The sequence below is a fragment of the Sander vitreus genome, chromosome 6 (genome assembly GCF_031162955.1).
Source record: "Sander vitreus isolate 19-12246 chromosome 6, sanVit1, whole genome shotgun sequence".
NCBI lineage: Eukaryota > Metazoa > Chordata > Actinopteri > Perciformes > Percidae > Sander > Sander vitreus.
The window spans coordinates 8864520-8880606 of NC_135860.1; the positions used below are offsets into that span (position 1 = coordinate 8864520).

The 16087-nt window shown below is 39.3% G+C and overlaps 1 protein-coding gene across 1 annotated transcript in view; it reads left to right on the forward strand.

Moving 5' to 3' along the window:
* LOC144519331 (mannosyl-oligosaccharide 1,2-alpha-mannosidase IA) overlaps nt 1-15835 on the forward strand; it is a 219054-nt gene extending 203219 nt beyond the window's left edge. Inside the window, exons 8-12 of the mRNA XM_078252383.1 lie at nt 460-575; nt 4462-4681; nt 8676-8848; nt 13520-13635; nt 14582-15835. Of these exons, the coding sequence (XP_078108509.1) occupies nt 460-575; nt 4462-4681; nt 8676-8848; nt 13520-13635; nt 14582-14723 (767 nt within the window). The 3' untranslated portion in view covers nt 14724-15835. The remainder of the gene's footprint in view (nt 1-459; nt 576-4461; nt 4682-8675; nt 8849-13519; nt 13636-14581) is intronic.
* The last annotated feature ends 252 nt before the right edge of the window (nt 15836-16087 follow it).

The window sequence follows — 16087 nt, forward strand, 5'->3', positions numbered from 1 at the left end:
ACCTGTTTCACGATCATACCGACCAAAGTATGAAAGTACTGTATAATGGAAAACCAGAAAGGACGATATGGCCTAGAATTATGTACTATTATTTCCTATTTTTTCAGTACTTCCCAGCAATATATAACAATAATTTCTAATGGTATAATTAATTTATTATAAATGTGACCTGGATTAGTGGCATGAAATATATGGATGAATCAACCAATTAAAATGATTTATTCATTCATTTCATCTAAGTCTTTGCTAAAATCAACACCATTAGGAGACAATTAACTTCCTACTGTAGCGAGCAGTAGTGACAGTGTTTGCTACAGGTCTGATGGTGTTTACTGGAACTCCACAAAAAAAAAGGATTGAACAGCCTCCTGTGCACACACATCTACTTGAGACCTTTGTGTGATCCTGCTCAATATTGTCATACAAACAGCCCTGTTTCTCTCATATTCCCCTTCTTAGATCATGTTTCCATCGGTGGCCTCGGGGATAGTTTCTACGAGTATCTGATCAAATCCTATCTGATGTCAGACAAGACGGACGGAGATGCAAAGACCATGTACTACGGCGCTCTGGAGGTGGGGAAATTTGAATCTTAAATTTCACGCTCAGGCATGGCTCAGTTAGATCAAATGATAATAGTTACAGTCATTTGCATAAGCCTGCAATCAAACAAAGTAATTTACACCCAGGACGTACAGACAGTGTTAAACAAAACGAGAGGACAGCGGTACCTTGTTCAGAGTTTAAGGGGCCCCACACTGAGGGGAGAAAAGTATGCGTGTGTGTGGGGGGGGGGGGGGGGCACGTATTTATTCTCTCTTTTTTCATATTTGATCCTGTGCTGCTATGGTCTTGACGACGTTAATCTGACGGCGTTAAATTCAGACTTGGGCAATGGTTTGAAGGTTTTACAGCAATGTCTAACCTAGTAACACTGCTGCCATGGCTTTTAAGTAAAAGTCACTAAGGCGCTACATTGGACCAATGTGTTAAATTCCCTTTACATTTGCATAACAAGGTGCAGGTCTGAAAGTCGCTATACTGCACTAAACCTAATGGAGTGATAGTGCATAGTGTTCACTCACCACTCAAAACCAGGGCTTTTATGCGTAGATGTTTCTTTCTTCTATTGAAATTCAGTGGATCTTATTCAGACACGGATGTACGTAGAGCCATAATGGACACACTTATTTTAAAGCACCATACCATGATTATATACAGCAGGAGTATTTTTGTGACAGAGATGCTCTCAATGGAATGGTCATAGGGAGAGGAAGCAAGATAATATCAAAAAGACGAGCTTCCTGGCACTGCGTAATATGATTAGATGGCAATTGACTCATGTATTTATACACTGTGATGTAAAATAGGAGCACTCCCACTACCTGCAGAAATATGTCTGTGTACATGAACCCACTGCACCATATACAGTGGGGAGAACAAGTATTTGATAAACTGCCGATTTTCCAGGTTTTCCTACTTACAAAGCATGTAGAGGTCTGTATTTTTTATCGGTACACTTCAACTGTGAGAGACGGAATCTAAAACAAAAATCCAGAAAATCACATTGTATGATTTGTAAATAATTAATTTGCATTTTATTGCATGACATAAGTATTTGATCACCTACCAACCAGTAAGAATTCCGGCTCGCGCAGACCTCTTAGTTTTTCTTTAAGAAGCCCTCCTGTTCTCCACTCATTACCTGTATTAACTGCACCTGTTTGAACTTGTTACCTGTATAAAAGACACCTGTCCACACACTCAATCAAACAGACTCCAACCTCTCCACAATGGCCAAGACCAGAGAGCTGTGTAAGGACATCAGGGATAAAATTGTAGACCTGCACAAGGCTGGGATGGGCTACAGGACAATAGGCAAGCAGCTTGGTGAGAAGGCAACAACTATTGGCGCAATTATTAGAAAATGGAAGAAGTTCAAGATGACGGTCAATCTCCCTCGGTCTGGGGCTCCATGCAAGATCTCACCTCGTGGGGCATCGATGATCATGAGGAAGGTGAGGGATCAGCCAGAACTACACGGTAGGACCTGGTCAATGACCTGAAGAGAGCTGACACCACAGTCTCAAAGAACACCATTAGTAACAAACTACGCCGTCATGGATTAAAATCCTGCAGCGCACGCAAGGTCCCCCTGCTCAAGCCAGCACATGTCCAGGCCCGTCTGAAGTTTGCCAGTGAACATCTGGATGATCCAGAGGAGGAATGGGAGAAGGTCATGTGGTCTGATGAGACTAAAATAGAGCTTTTTGGTCTAAACTCCACTCGCTGTGTTTTGAGGAAGAAGAAGGATGAGTACAACCCCAAGAACACCATCCCAACCGTGAAGCATGGAGGTGGAAACATCATTCTTTAGGGATACTTTTCTGCAAAGGGGACAGGACGACGGCACCGTATTGAGGGGAGGATAGATGGGGCCATGTATCGCGAGTTCTTGGCCAACAACCTCCTTCCCTCAGTAAGAGCATTGAAGATGGGTCGTGGCTGGGTCTTCCAGCATGACAACGACCCGAAACACACAGCCAGGGCAACTAAGGAGTGGCTCCGTAAGAAGTATCTCAAGGTCCTGGAGTGGCCTAGCCAGTCTCCAGACCTGAACCCAATAGAAATCTTCTTCTAGAGATCTTTGGAGGGAGCTGAAAGTCCGTATTGCCCAGCAACAGCCCCGAAACCTGAAGGATCTGGAGAAGGTCTGTATGGAGGAGTGGGCCAAAGTCCCTGCTGCAGTGTGTGCAAACCTGGTCAAGAACTACAGGAAACGTATGATCTCTGTAATTGCAAACAAAGGTTTCTGTACCAAATATTAAGTTCTGCTTTTCTGATGTATCAAATACTTATGTCATGCAATAAAATGCAAATTAAGTACTTAAAAATCATACAATGTGATTTTCTGGATTTTTGTTTTGGATTCCATCGCTCACAGTTGAAGAGTACCTATGATAAAAATTACAGACTTCTACACGCTTTGTAAGTGGGAAAACCTGCAAAATCGGCAGTGTATCAAATACTTGTTCTCCCCACTGTACACATGCATAAAAATACATCAGAATCTGTCTGTTTTCATCTTTAATGGAAATAATGTCAGAGTAAAGCACATTCCCTCCGGCTACAATTATATTATCACAGACAATAACTTGAGATTTCCTCAGTTCTCATCAGAGGGTCAAGCCAGAGGCATAACTGCTAATTACAGACTATCCTTCTCCCCTGTGACTTGAGTTTCATATGGCCTGGGACCCCCACACTATCAGATTAATTTATATACTGTGTGTTTATACAGAGATCTAAGGTGAAGGCACACCACTTACAAGTAGATTACTAATTAAACAGTGTTGAATAGAAAAACATTTGTAATCATGCAATGCCATGATTACTGCTAACAAAAGCTCTTTAGCGGGTTTTTTAGAGAACATGGTATTAATAAATTATCATGTTATACGTATTACTTTGTTTTGCCCTCAGCAGGTTCCATCTTAATCAACCCTCATTCAGCATGAAAGGTTTCTTATACACCAGTAGTAGAAGGGAATTGTTACATGAAGTGGGAAAAAAGTACATGATACAGTACTGGTCATCCCTGTCACTAAGTCATTTGACATTAAAATATTCCACTCCACAAACCAAATGTTCTTCACATATGAATCTAAAAGAGGATGCCTTAATTTCCTCATCTTTTCTATCCAAGCAAATCCTGAATAGGATGAATGATTGGACCTGAGATTCAAGGGGGAATTTACACTTTTAAGTATCAGCACGTTGTGGGGTTGCTGCTAAATATCACAAACCTATTAAAATGCAAAATAAGCATCAAGCCAGATAGAATGGATGAGAGGCACATGAGGGAGAGAAATAAAAAGGAAAAATGTGTTAGTCGTTCAGAAATGATCTTATAAGATGTCGTAATTGGTATGTTCCGTCAAATTAAAACATAAAGCCCTGACTAGAAACACAGCTGCAAAGAGGCAGAAATGCACATAACTTTGCAGATTTCTCTGAAGAAGAAAGTTGAGGGTTTTTTCTTTGATTCAGAATTCTTCCTTTACTTCTCTGCCTCATGCATCTTCCTTTCGTTTTTCTGATAATTTATTTAGGATCTGTACTGGACCTCTTCTTCACAGGGTATCAGATGAAATCCCTCAGAGCTTTGCCTTCCTGTTCTACAACACATACATCATTTAACATATAAATGCAGACATTTACAGTGTAGCAGCCATGTTGGAATCATGCCTCATGTGTGTGAAAGCTGTCCACATGTACTGTACAGGCCTTTAAAGAAAACACTGTGTATATATCCTATTATTGGGAATAGTTGTGCCAATATCAAAAATATTTCAAAAGCTGTAAACATATTCAGTTCACATAAGAATAAAGCCCACATACAGTATTGTAACCTTAAGAAAATGCTGGTTTAAACATTCCTGACCGTGTGTGTTGCTGCAGGCAATTGAAGCTAACCTGGTGCAGAAGTCACCGGGTGGTCTCACCTACATGGCCGAGTGGAGGGGAGGGATCCTGGACCACAAGATGGGCCACCTGGCCTGCTTCTCTGGGGGCATGATCGGCATCGGAGCTGATGATGGAGTGCCAGAGAAGAGACAACACTACCTGGACCTGGCTGCCGAGATCACACACACATGCCACGAGAGCTACACTCGCTCGGGTGAGTGGAAATATCGGGAATGCTAAAGAGGGGTATTTAGAGTGTGCAGAGGCTCTTTGCTTTGAGAGGCTGCACAATAGTTCAGTTCAGGAGTCTCCATGTCATCCAGGAGGATGGCAACAGATGGAGGAGCTGCTTCTGCTTATTTTATTTTGGATATAAATGTACCATGTCAAATTCAAATGTAATTTCTTTTTTTTTTTACACATTGCCTGTAGCCATATAATATGTTTTACACTGGGAGCAACACTTTGGTTTGCTAGGGGTTGGTGTATGTCTTTTTTTATTGCACTGAAGATAGAGTTCTGCATGGGCATAAAACCGAGACCTGAATCCAGCCCGTACCGGCGCCTTTTGGACCCAATGCAACTTGGATATTTCTTCTTCAAAGATAGTTATATGCTTGCTTGGAAAATCTTACTCACTTACAGTAAATAACTAATCTGACTACTGACTAATACACACATTGCAGTCTTGCATCTAAAAAAAATAATGTTTTTTGCCTTACTGGTTGGTAGATCAACTTTGCATATCTACTTCCAAAACATAGCACGCATCAACAAAGATGATTGACAGAGTCATCATTTTATGGAAAAAAAACCATCCTGAACCCGACATGATGTGACTCATTGTCAAGATCAGGCCAGGTTTCTAAACTTTAACTAGAGAGGATCCGGTTAAGTAGTAAATGCTTATATAATTACATAATCTGAAATTTGAACTCTGCAGTAATTTCTAGTTGGTGTTTATACTCCAAATGATTCAGTATTTTTGACACGGTACATCCTGGCTATTTTGAACAAGAAGCCAGTGAAATGTTATGGTTCATCCCGGTTGTGTAACACCATCTCTGTCTTGTTAAGAGAGGTTATGGTGGCCTTCAGAGTAAGAAAATTACGAGTCTAGGAGAGTGATACTGTAAATTAAAAAAGGCCTTTCCTCTGACTCAAAAAGAATCATTCTTGGTGGTTTCACCTCAACAAAGAGACGACAGGCCCTAATAAGTAATAAGGAGCAGTGAAGAATTAAAGTTCTCGATTATTCTCCAACGTCTCACAGCTGTAGGCAGCAACAGCAGACATGGAGGTGTCTTGAAGTGTGTTAGATACTGATAATCACATTTCGTTTTAATTCAGAAGAAAGAATGAAAAGAAAAGAGACAAGGAGAGAAAATGGAGATTATGGAGATAAAGAATGGTAAACATTGTGATAAAAACTGAGTCCACAGGCAAATTCAATGTGGCTCCAACCTACAGTGTTAATGAGGGAGAGTAGAAGATTTTCTATAGATGTACCCAAGAGAAAATATGCAAGAAGATGAAAATCGAAAGTTCCCAGCAACAAGCCTGCCTTAAATGTTTTTGGAAAGACCGTTGTTTGATCTCTTCGCTTCCCTGGCATCTGTCTTGGCCCTGGCAATAATCTGCTAATTTTAAGATTCTACTGTTGGGTGGGCTGTAAGGATTCATCCTCAAGTGTTCACTCGCTTTCGCTTCTCCAGTAAGATTACTCACGACATAACAGGTTTTTTAATATGCTTGGAATACTTTTGATCTGCAGGCCCAAACGGCTTCTCTGGCTTCCTCTTTCATAGTCATCCACCAGGTTTCTCTTCGCTCATTAAAGTGGACCGGATGGTACTTAGCAGCTCTTGGATTAGCAGTCTGCAGAAAAGAGAGAGAAGTGAGATTTGCTATTGCATGTGCGTAAAGTGGCTGCTATTTAGCTGTGTCTTAAATACGGATACCATAGAGACTTCTTCTGCTGCTGCTCTGGATCTCTACCACCTTCACAGCAACATAAATATGCTGTAAAATGGGGATATCATGGGAAGCAGCATGAAGAGGAAAATGTTATTGGTTTAAAAGAAAAAAGTGGTAATAGACTTTTAATGCTTAGTTTTGTGCATTTCTGCTATTGAGATGTAGGGGCTAATGTACAATGGAGCAACTTGAGAGAGACTGACAGCATGTATAACTTAGGGCTGTCGCTTATTCAAACTACTGTTCAAATGTAAGAAGAAGAAAAAAAGTAATGTGTGTGTGTGTATATATATATATATATATATATATATATATATAAAATCTGTTATTAATGTTCAGCTGGGAACTAACAGAACACAGACTGGATTTGGTTTACTAGTGTGCAAAAAGCAGGTGGGGCAGGTAACTGGTTGGTAAAATGATAACATAGTTGAGACCAAAATGTATTTTGGCGTAAAATGTTGCTATTCAGTTCCCAAAGCAGGAAAAAAACTAATCCTGAGACGAACTTTTAAATTGTGTTTGATGCAGACGTGTTATTCTTCTGATGAACTTCTGCGGCGTGAGTTACCGATGATCCTCTGTTGAATTAGCATTAGCATTCCACTCACAAGAATCAACAGCAAAGAGAATAATTTAGTTCAGTTGTGCTAATGCTAAAGACAATACATAAGTTAAAGGTACCATGTGGAGTTTTTGACCCTTAGCGCTATGGACAAGTTTTTTAAGGAGTGGATCCGGTTTCCTGCATGTGTACTCGGGCGATGATCTTCATGAGGCAGTAAATGTAACAATGCACCAACAAACACAGAGACGAATAAGAGTGCAAGCTACTGTAGCAAAAATTTATGTAAACAATGCAGGATTTAAAATACTTTATACCTCAAGGATGCACTGCACACAAGTAATTTTATTTATACATCAACTTTCAATTGTAGACTTCACAAAATGCTTTACAATAAAAGACAAAAGAGCAAAAAAATCATGTGAAAGAAAACAAAAATAATTTAATGTAATGTAAACATAAAACCAAATTAAAACAGGAACAGACCTGAAACACAGGGACACTTTTTACTAAAATGTGATGAATTGTAACTATAATGGAAAATAAAGGTCTGTCTCTTAAATAGGCATATTTATAAAAATAAATTAAAAAAGTTTGGTTATTAATGCGATTGAGGTAATTGAAGATGCCACGAAAGATTTAAGAATCTACACCTTGAATAGGCTTCATATTGTAATTTTGCTACTGCTACTTCTGTCTACTCTGCAAACACAATGCTATTGTATGTCCGTCCTGGAAGAAGGATCCCTCCTCTTGCTCTTACTAGGGTTTCTCATAAATTTTTTCCTGCTTTTTTTACTATCCCAAAGGAGCATATTGTAAAGCTCTCTGAAACATATTTTTGATTATGGACTGTAGAATGAAATGTACTTGTAACTTAACGTCACTGACCCACCAACTGTATCTTCCTGTCTTAATGGTTTTTCAGTAGACTGTCCTTATTAATGATCTTTTCAGCTACCAACTTGTGTTTTGTTTATCGTTGTCTTGCTTGAAAATGCTCACTCACACACATACACCATAATGGACTAGCTGACCAGGTGGCCCAGCTCTCTGTCACACTGACTTCTTATTTCTAGATGATTGTCTGTCCCAATCTGATGCACTCTCAAACCCTCAGTGACCTCAAAGAACCTGCTTCCTCCAACATGGTCCAATTTTCCAAGTGGCTACACAGTGGTTAGCTAAAATCACAGATGATAAGCCAGAGAGAAAAAGAACTGTCTGGACAAATCGAGCACAGTAGGTAGAAACGAAATGTCAGACTCATCTTGTGTGCCGATGTTCCTGCCCTGACCTTGGCAACAATAGATTCCTTTGTTCTGTATCATGAATATCATCTCTTTGCCAAGCAGTCTTGAATTGTGGTGGAAATATAATGAAAGTAGCAGGAAGAATAAGGAGGAGGAAGGGAGAAAAGAGAAGCCCACAAACTGTCTGGCATGCTGGGAAGGTCTTAATTGTCTAACCTCGAGACCTTTTTTTTTAAACCTAGCAATAACTGAATGGTCTTTGTGCACTGCAATGTTTTGCTTCACTTGCAAAAAAGAAAGATAAACATTAAGTGTGCTTTGATTTTTGATTTTTTTTTTATTTAGAAATTGATTGAAGAGCTTTTGAAAATGTGGCAAAATAAAAATCGTTTTTTTTTTTTTTACTCTGATAGCCACCAAACTTGGACCTGAGGCCTTTAGATTTGACGGTGGAGGAGAAGCCACAGCAACCAGGCTGAGCGACAGATATTACATCCTCCGACCAGAAGTCATCGAGAGCTACATGTACATGTGGAGACTGACCCACGACCCCAAGTACAGAGAGTGGGGTTGGGAGGCTGTTGAGGTGAGATACAGTGTACTTTTCCAAGATGTTTTTTTGAGGCACGATGACATTTTGAAAATACTAGTCCTGTGGGCAAAGCTTTCCCAATATACTCTTAGTCCAAAGATAAGATGCATATTAACAACATCAGATTGTGGTTTTGTTTTTTGGTGTTAAAGTTGCTAGGCCAGCAAATTACTTCAAGTGTATTTATAGCGTGTCTTTTAAGCTGCCAGTATGCTTTATCAGAACGGCTCAGTCGGTCAGATAGTTTAAGAAACCCCCTGCCCGTCATATTTGGGGGACTGTCTGACATTCACACCCACTTCATGCTGTGTGGAGGTGAGAAAGGACCCTGGGTTTCTATTCGTTTTCTTTACACACCTATGTGTCACATTTTGTGTGGACAAACAAGCACAAAATGGTCTGAAAATGGCCACTGTTATATGGCCATATTCAGTGATTATCGCATCTCCACCCTCTCTATGTGCTGCCAGCTTTTCACTCTACCTTCCTTTCACTCCACCTTCGAGTGTGGCAGCTCCGATCAACTATAAACACATTTGACCTCCGATAGTCCTTTCGTAGCATAACTCGGCCCTTAGTCAAGTTAAAGTGGCCTAATAGTGTTAAGGAAGCCCTTATGGCTTGTTTTAAAGTGTCTCCCGATATTTTACTGTAGAAACAGTAGAGAACAAATTATCTGTTAGTCGAAATCTTTCTGACCACTTCAATAGCCTGACAGGAGAATATGAGACAAGCTACAGTAGACACACTTTGTTTTAATGAAAACACTATGTCTCACTTCGATGAGTAAAAAGACTTAAGGGATGAGGACTATTTTCTATTTGGACTAATAGCAACTCGGGGGAAACTTTTCCAACTAGTCTGAAAATGTTTCCTATCTTCAAAAAGTATTTTTCCAAAGGGGTTCATCTACTTCTCAGTACTTGTCTTATATCCAGACTAGTGGTGTGACGATACACGACATTGGGTTCACAAGACAAGACTAACACTATTTAAGAAAACCTCAGTTAAGAAATATGACTGGAAAAATAGTCTTTACTCAGAGAACCAACGTTACAACGTAACCAAGTGTTTCATTGCAGCAGTAAACAAGGAAGTAGGCTGCTTTTGTATTGATTTATGACCATTTTAAGACTAGGGGAGAGCATTTCTCTTTGTCTCTAAGCTAGATTTTGCTTTCTGCTTCCGACTCATTTAAAAAAAGAATGAGAGAGAGAAATCTGCGCAAGTCAGCACCACACTGAACTGCACGCCGTGTGTGTGTCGGGCGAGAGAGAGAGAGAGCAAGAGCGAGCGGCCGTACCCTCTTATGTTCTAACGCTGGGTTTTACCGGCAGCTTTGTACAATTGCAACACCGCTACCACTCTGCAAAAGTGAACTCAGAGTCAACTCTGGCGAATGGGCAGGGGATATTTTATGCTAATTTAGAGGTCCAAGCCAGACTCCTCTTCAAAGCCAGATGTATTAGAAGACCAACCAGGTCAGACTCCGTCTACTGGCGGCTGCTCTGCACTTGTGACCAGTGTTGGGAAGGATACTTTCAAAACGTATTCCGTTACAGAATACAGAATACATGCCCAAAAATTTAATTTGTAATGTATTCCGTTACATTACTCAATCTGAGTAACGTATTCTGAATACTTGGATTACTTCCACATTGAATTGCATTTTATAAGTGTAGGAATGCGGCCATCACATACAGCTTACTAAACAGGCCTATTCTGGTGTGTTCTTCTGTTCCAACTGGCTGAATGTGTACCTAAACAAGCAGATAGATTTTTGTATTTTTAGTCCCGAACTGCATACTACAAAAATCTAACCGCAGTCTAAGCTACCACGAGCTAATTTTAGCTAACGTTAGCTAGCATGTCAAACGGGGCTAGTCAGTCTTTCAACGGCTCTGGGCCTAGTAAATCCGCACATAGGAGAATGTAAAGTTGCACGTCAACTATAAAATGGCAAGGTGACCAGTAAAACAAAGACTACCCTTGGCTAAGTAAAAAGAATAACTTACTTTAAGATGATTTTTCAGGTTGGAGGTGGAGTAATTTGGACGCTGAAAGGAAGTTGGTTGCTGGCAAGCAGAGGTTGCACTGCACAGTTATATTTCTTTCTCCCTTCTCTTTCTTTAATGTGAAATGCTGTTTGAATTTCCAAGATAGAAACGCATTCCTGCCCTGGCTCTGTTGCGCCGGTTCCAACTACATTGTGACTGATCACGCAAATAGCTAATTTTTTCGTTTTCATATTGGGCTTCTGGGAGTTGCATGGAGTTGCCACTCCATTGTACACTTGTAAAACAGAAGTATCGTCATGTTATCCATTGATTTCAACAATGTAACTGTATTCTAAATACCAACTTTACCATTTTACCAAAATTACAACTTTACCAAAATACCATTTTAAATGGTAATATGTCCACTACCACAAACAAGACCTGGCTTTTAAAAAAAAGTTCCTCTCCTAACCAGCATAAAACGGAAATATGTTGTTAGAATCGGAATGCGGTTGGTTTTATTCATGGATGTATTTTAAGACGGTTTTATTTCCTTTAACCATGGGAGCGTAAGCAAATAAAGTGTTTGAAGCAGCGAAAATGGGGAGGCAGATGTGATATGAATGCGTCTTACGCTGCCTGGCGGAGAAGTAAACAACACTGTGGAGAGGCAACTATGATTTTAAAAACGGGAATAATAATAAAAAATAAAAAAATTCATTTTCACTTTTACTGGAGGCTGTATTACCGAGGCTCTGGAGCACCAGAGCCTGCTTGGAAACCGATGAAGGATCGGCGGTGCCCGCATATATATCTTTGGCAACCAAACTTCACTGGTGAGACAAACATGTGACGGTCAGGAAGACGTTTTGGCGGGGGAAAACTGATCAGAAAATGTAACAAAAATGTAACGGAACATTATAGAAATGTAGTCGAGTATTGAAAGTATAGATAATTGCTGAAAAATGTAACGTAATGTAAGTAAAAGTCAAAAGTATGCACTATTGATTCTACTTAAGTAAATTACAGATACGTGAAAAATGTACTTTAGTATGGTAACGAAGTATTTGTACTTGGTTACATTCCACCACTGCATTTTGGCCCTAATAAATAGCGCAATCAATCACCAAATAATGCAGGATTTAATCAGTTTAATTGCTGATGTAAATTGCAGTGTTAGTGTTTCTTTCCATACTATAATTTTTTTTCCAACAAATGATCAGAAATACATTACAGTACAATACTATCATTGTAAACAACTATAGAATTAAATAAAATGCAGTAACCAATTATTTGGAGCAAACTGTCATCACTCAAATATGCGTAAGAGTGCTCGAGTATTCGTAGATTTTGTTCTTGGCTAAGAACAAATCCAAGATAAGAAAACATTAGTGAATGTCAGAATCTTCGTAAAAAGTGCGTAAGTGGGGTTTAAGAACACATTTCTTCGTAAGAACGGTTGGTGAATGAGACCCAGTGGTTCCTTGGTCTGGACCAAATAAACTGAAATACAAAGGCCCACTATATACAGACTTGAAGAAACTTGCTGGCCTAGCAACATTAAGGCTACAATCAACACATATTCCCTAATGTAATGTAACATACTGTAGTGGATGGTACTTGCTTCATTCAAGGAGAATATCTGCTGTTATGTGTACATCTAGTCCTGGAATAAAATACTCCTTATTCAGTTGTGACAACCAGGAAAAAATATTTTATATTCATACCAAAAAGTACATAGAATAATTCCTGTTATGTTTATAGTAAGGGGTAGTAGATACAGTACAGTATCATTTTGTACTCTATACTTCTGTCTCAGGAGTAGCTTGGACTCTGATTTTAGAAATTGTATTCACCTATGTCAAGCCCCTTTAACACCCTCAATTACCCTCAACCAGCTTCCATAATATTGTATGGCACTATACATTAGCGTGTAGATCAAGCAATCCCACTAGCAGGAGACAAAGGTTGTGTAGGGAGCAGCATTATTAATGTGGCAATAGACAGGACATTAGCTGTAGTGAACTGTAGAGGGCTGGCATGATAGATTTAGCATTAATTTAGTGCTCACAGGAGTAGAGAGATCAGGCTGACGAGTTTGACAGGCCTTTAATTATTGGCCACAAGGTTGAGAGCGGGTGCACAACGCTTCTCTTTATGAACATCAAGCATTAACACGTCAGGGTCTTTGTTAATTAGCACATATAAGCCAACCCTTTGTAGCAGGGGTAATAATGTGCTAATCCGCTTGGCTAGCTCAGCCACTCTCCATTAGCCCTTGTCAGATTTAGCATTGCTTCGGCTTAAATTGTGTAGCCGGCTATAGGGTTTCACATGTTCCATGATTTACTCTTTCTATAGGTTTACATGGACACACTGTTGTGGAATAAAGGATTTTCTCTTCATTACTCGTATGATTTCCTCTCTACAGTTTATAAAATGTTTGGTCTTGTCAGTGCAGAAGCGAGAGTGAGTTTTTTAATTTTACTCCCTTAACTAGAGAGCTGCTTAACTGAATGAATGAATAAATATACATCAATGAAGTAGTATTGATTCAATTTGTACAATCAAGCTGGCAACTGCAAGAAGTGGTCTTTACTTTTGTCCTGAAAAGAATGTTTTTGAAGATACATGTACACATTTAAATCTGCCCTCTCCCTCCTGTAAGGCCCTGGAGCAGCACTGCAGAGTGGAGTCTGGCTTCTCCGGGATCCGTGACGTTTACACGATGACAGCCAGCCACGATAACATGCAGCAGAGCTTCTTCCTCTCAGAGACACTCAAGTAAGTCCTGTTTCCTCACTACATCTCCCTGAAGCAACTGCATGCATAAACCAACACAGAAATGTGATGTGTATCTGAATGTGATTTTCGCTTGTAAAAGAAACATGGCTAGCGAAGAGATTATGTGCATTTAGACGTCTAAACTGTACTTCCCCTTATCATTCTGTGGGCAATAAGCACAACAAACTCCGGGTGACACGTCGTATCACAGCTAGTAGACGCAAAGAGCCTTTTTTTTAAGACGGTATCATGAATCTTATTCAGGTCAGCAGTCACCAGAAAGCACCAGACTGTGATGCTGCCTCACCCAGTGTTACTATCGCTAATGTGCATCCACTTTTAAAAATCAAAGTGACTAATCATGACAAAAAAAAAAAAAACTTTGTTTGTGAATAATTTATTAATGCTAGATTGAGCTGGCTAAGCATTCTTGCGTGCCACAAAATTTTCTGGTTTAAGAATAAGTATTATATATTTTTGTTTGTCAGAAAATCCCATGAAAAGAAAAAAAAAAAAACAATGTGCGTTAGTCCATCTATTCATACTTTAAGTTCGTACTTGCCTGCCAGGTTCAATGAGAGACTATTTTTACAGTCTAAAAAGCTGCCTGTAAAATTTCAATCAAAGGCAAATTTAAGCTAATTACGTTCTGTCATCGATGCTAATGCAGTTAGCTAAATTTTGCAATTTGGGTGGGCAACTCGGCAGTTAAGTGTTGAAGTATGCCATAAAAATGTCTTTTTTTTGTTGTTTTTTCAGCATTTCGTCCTGATTCAAAATTATAAAGTTGAAAAGATTAAATTATTGATATGATGTAAATGAAAGTTCAACTGAAGGATGCAACCTGCTAGAGAAGACATGTCGCTCTAGTATTCATGTCACTCTAGTAGTCAATAAGCTAAGATTTTGATGAAATTAAATTCCAGTTTTTTTCTTGTTTTCTCAGGTACCTGTACCTGCTCTTCTCTGATGACGACCTTCTCCCACTGGAGGATTGGGTCTTTAATACAGAAGCCCATCCACTGCCCATCATCCGCAAGAGCTGCCTGCAGGACGACACAACACAGGATAAGACAGTCTCCGAATAAGACTGAACACCACCAACAACTGAGACACAGACACGTGCACATTTCATGTGCACACAGAGTCTCACACAAATATTGCAAACACCAATTCAATGCAGGTTCAGAGTCTTTTCAGGAGCGTGTTACGGACTCTCAATTCCTTTCCAGTAAAGGATGTTGTCATTTTACGCTGTGATTGTATATCTGTTCGTCGGGGTTCCTTCCTGCTGGCACTTCTTTTTTGTGGACAATCAAGACAAACATGACTTTCATGAAAAGAGCACCTCTTTCTTTCTTTCTTTCCTCTGTGAGGAAACCAGTATAACTTGCAGACCCAAATGTAATGGGAAGAGGGTTGAACTATGGGCCATATTGTTAGAGAGAGAAACGTATAGAAAACCACTTGAGTTTTGCTCTTTCAGTTCATTGTTTTGTTAATCCTAAGTGATGAATAATTTCCTTATCTCGTCATTGCATCTTTTCCTTTGTGAGTACACTCTTTGACCAAAGGTTTCTTTGCATTTCTATTTTCACATTTTTTAGTAATGTTTTTGTTGAGATTTGACAGAAAGTAAAATTTACAACAAGGATTGAATTGTAATGAATATTGATTAATGTACAGACAAACATGAAATGTGATTCTCGAATCCACCTCCAGACTAATGTTGATGTCATGTTTCTTACTGAAACAAGCTTGAATGAATTTTAAAAGTTTGGAGGTGTCAGGAAAGTGGCAGTGTCTTAAGCATCCAGGGACCATTTCTTAAAAACAATTGTTGGGTTGAGTTTCCACTGTATGCTTGGGTTATTTGTGAACACTTTCTCAGTCCTCTCACCCTTTCAAATCAAATTAACAAATGGAGTACTGTCAGTTCTGTGGCTGTAATACATGCATAAAGGAAAAAGAACGCATTTGCTAGCCAACTCCAAATGGGTTTTCCTGTTTCTGTTGTAGTTTTTCTGCTTCACCCTGCCTTTACATGTGAATCCATATGGCTGCCAATACTGATGTTAACGGCCGTAAGCCCGAGAGCAGAGACAAGTTTTAATTTTCTTTACTGTTCTTTTCATCACTGCTGTCCTGCACAGTTGTGGTGCGAATGTGCTGTAAATACAGATGAAGTGACTGACCCCTGTATGAGCTTGTCTTGATTTTATTTTGTGATCTTTTTTCTAAACTTCAGTGGTTATTTTTTCTGGGTTCTCTTTTGATTTGCTTTCCTCAGGTGTTTCAGTAACAAAAAAAAAAAAATGTTTTGACTTTAAGTCTAGTTATTGCTGATATTAATTAGTATTACTTATTCTTACTGTTTGATTTAACTTTCATTGTTGAATATTTTCAAATACTGATAAAAAAAAGGACTGTGCAACTTTGTACATTTAAAACA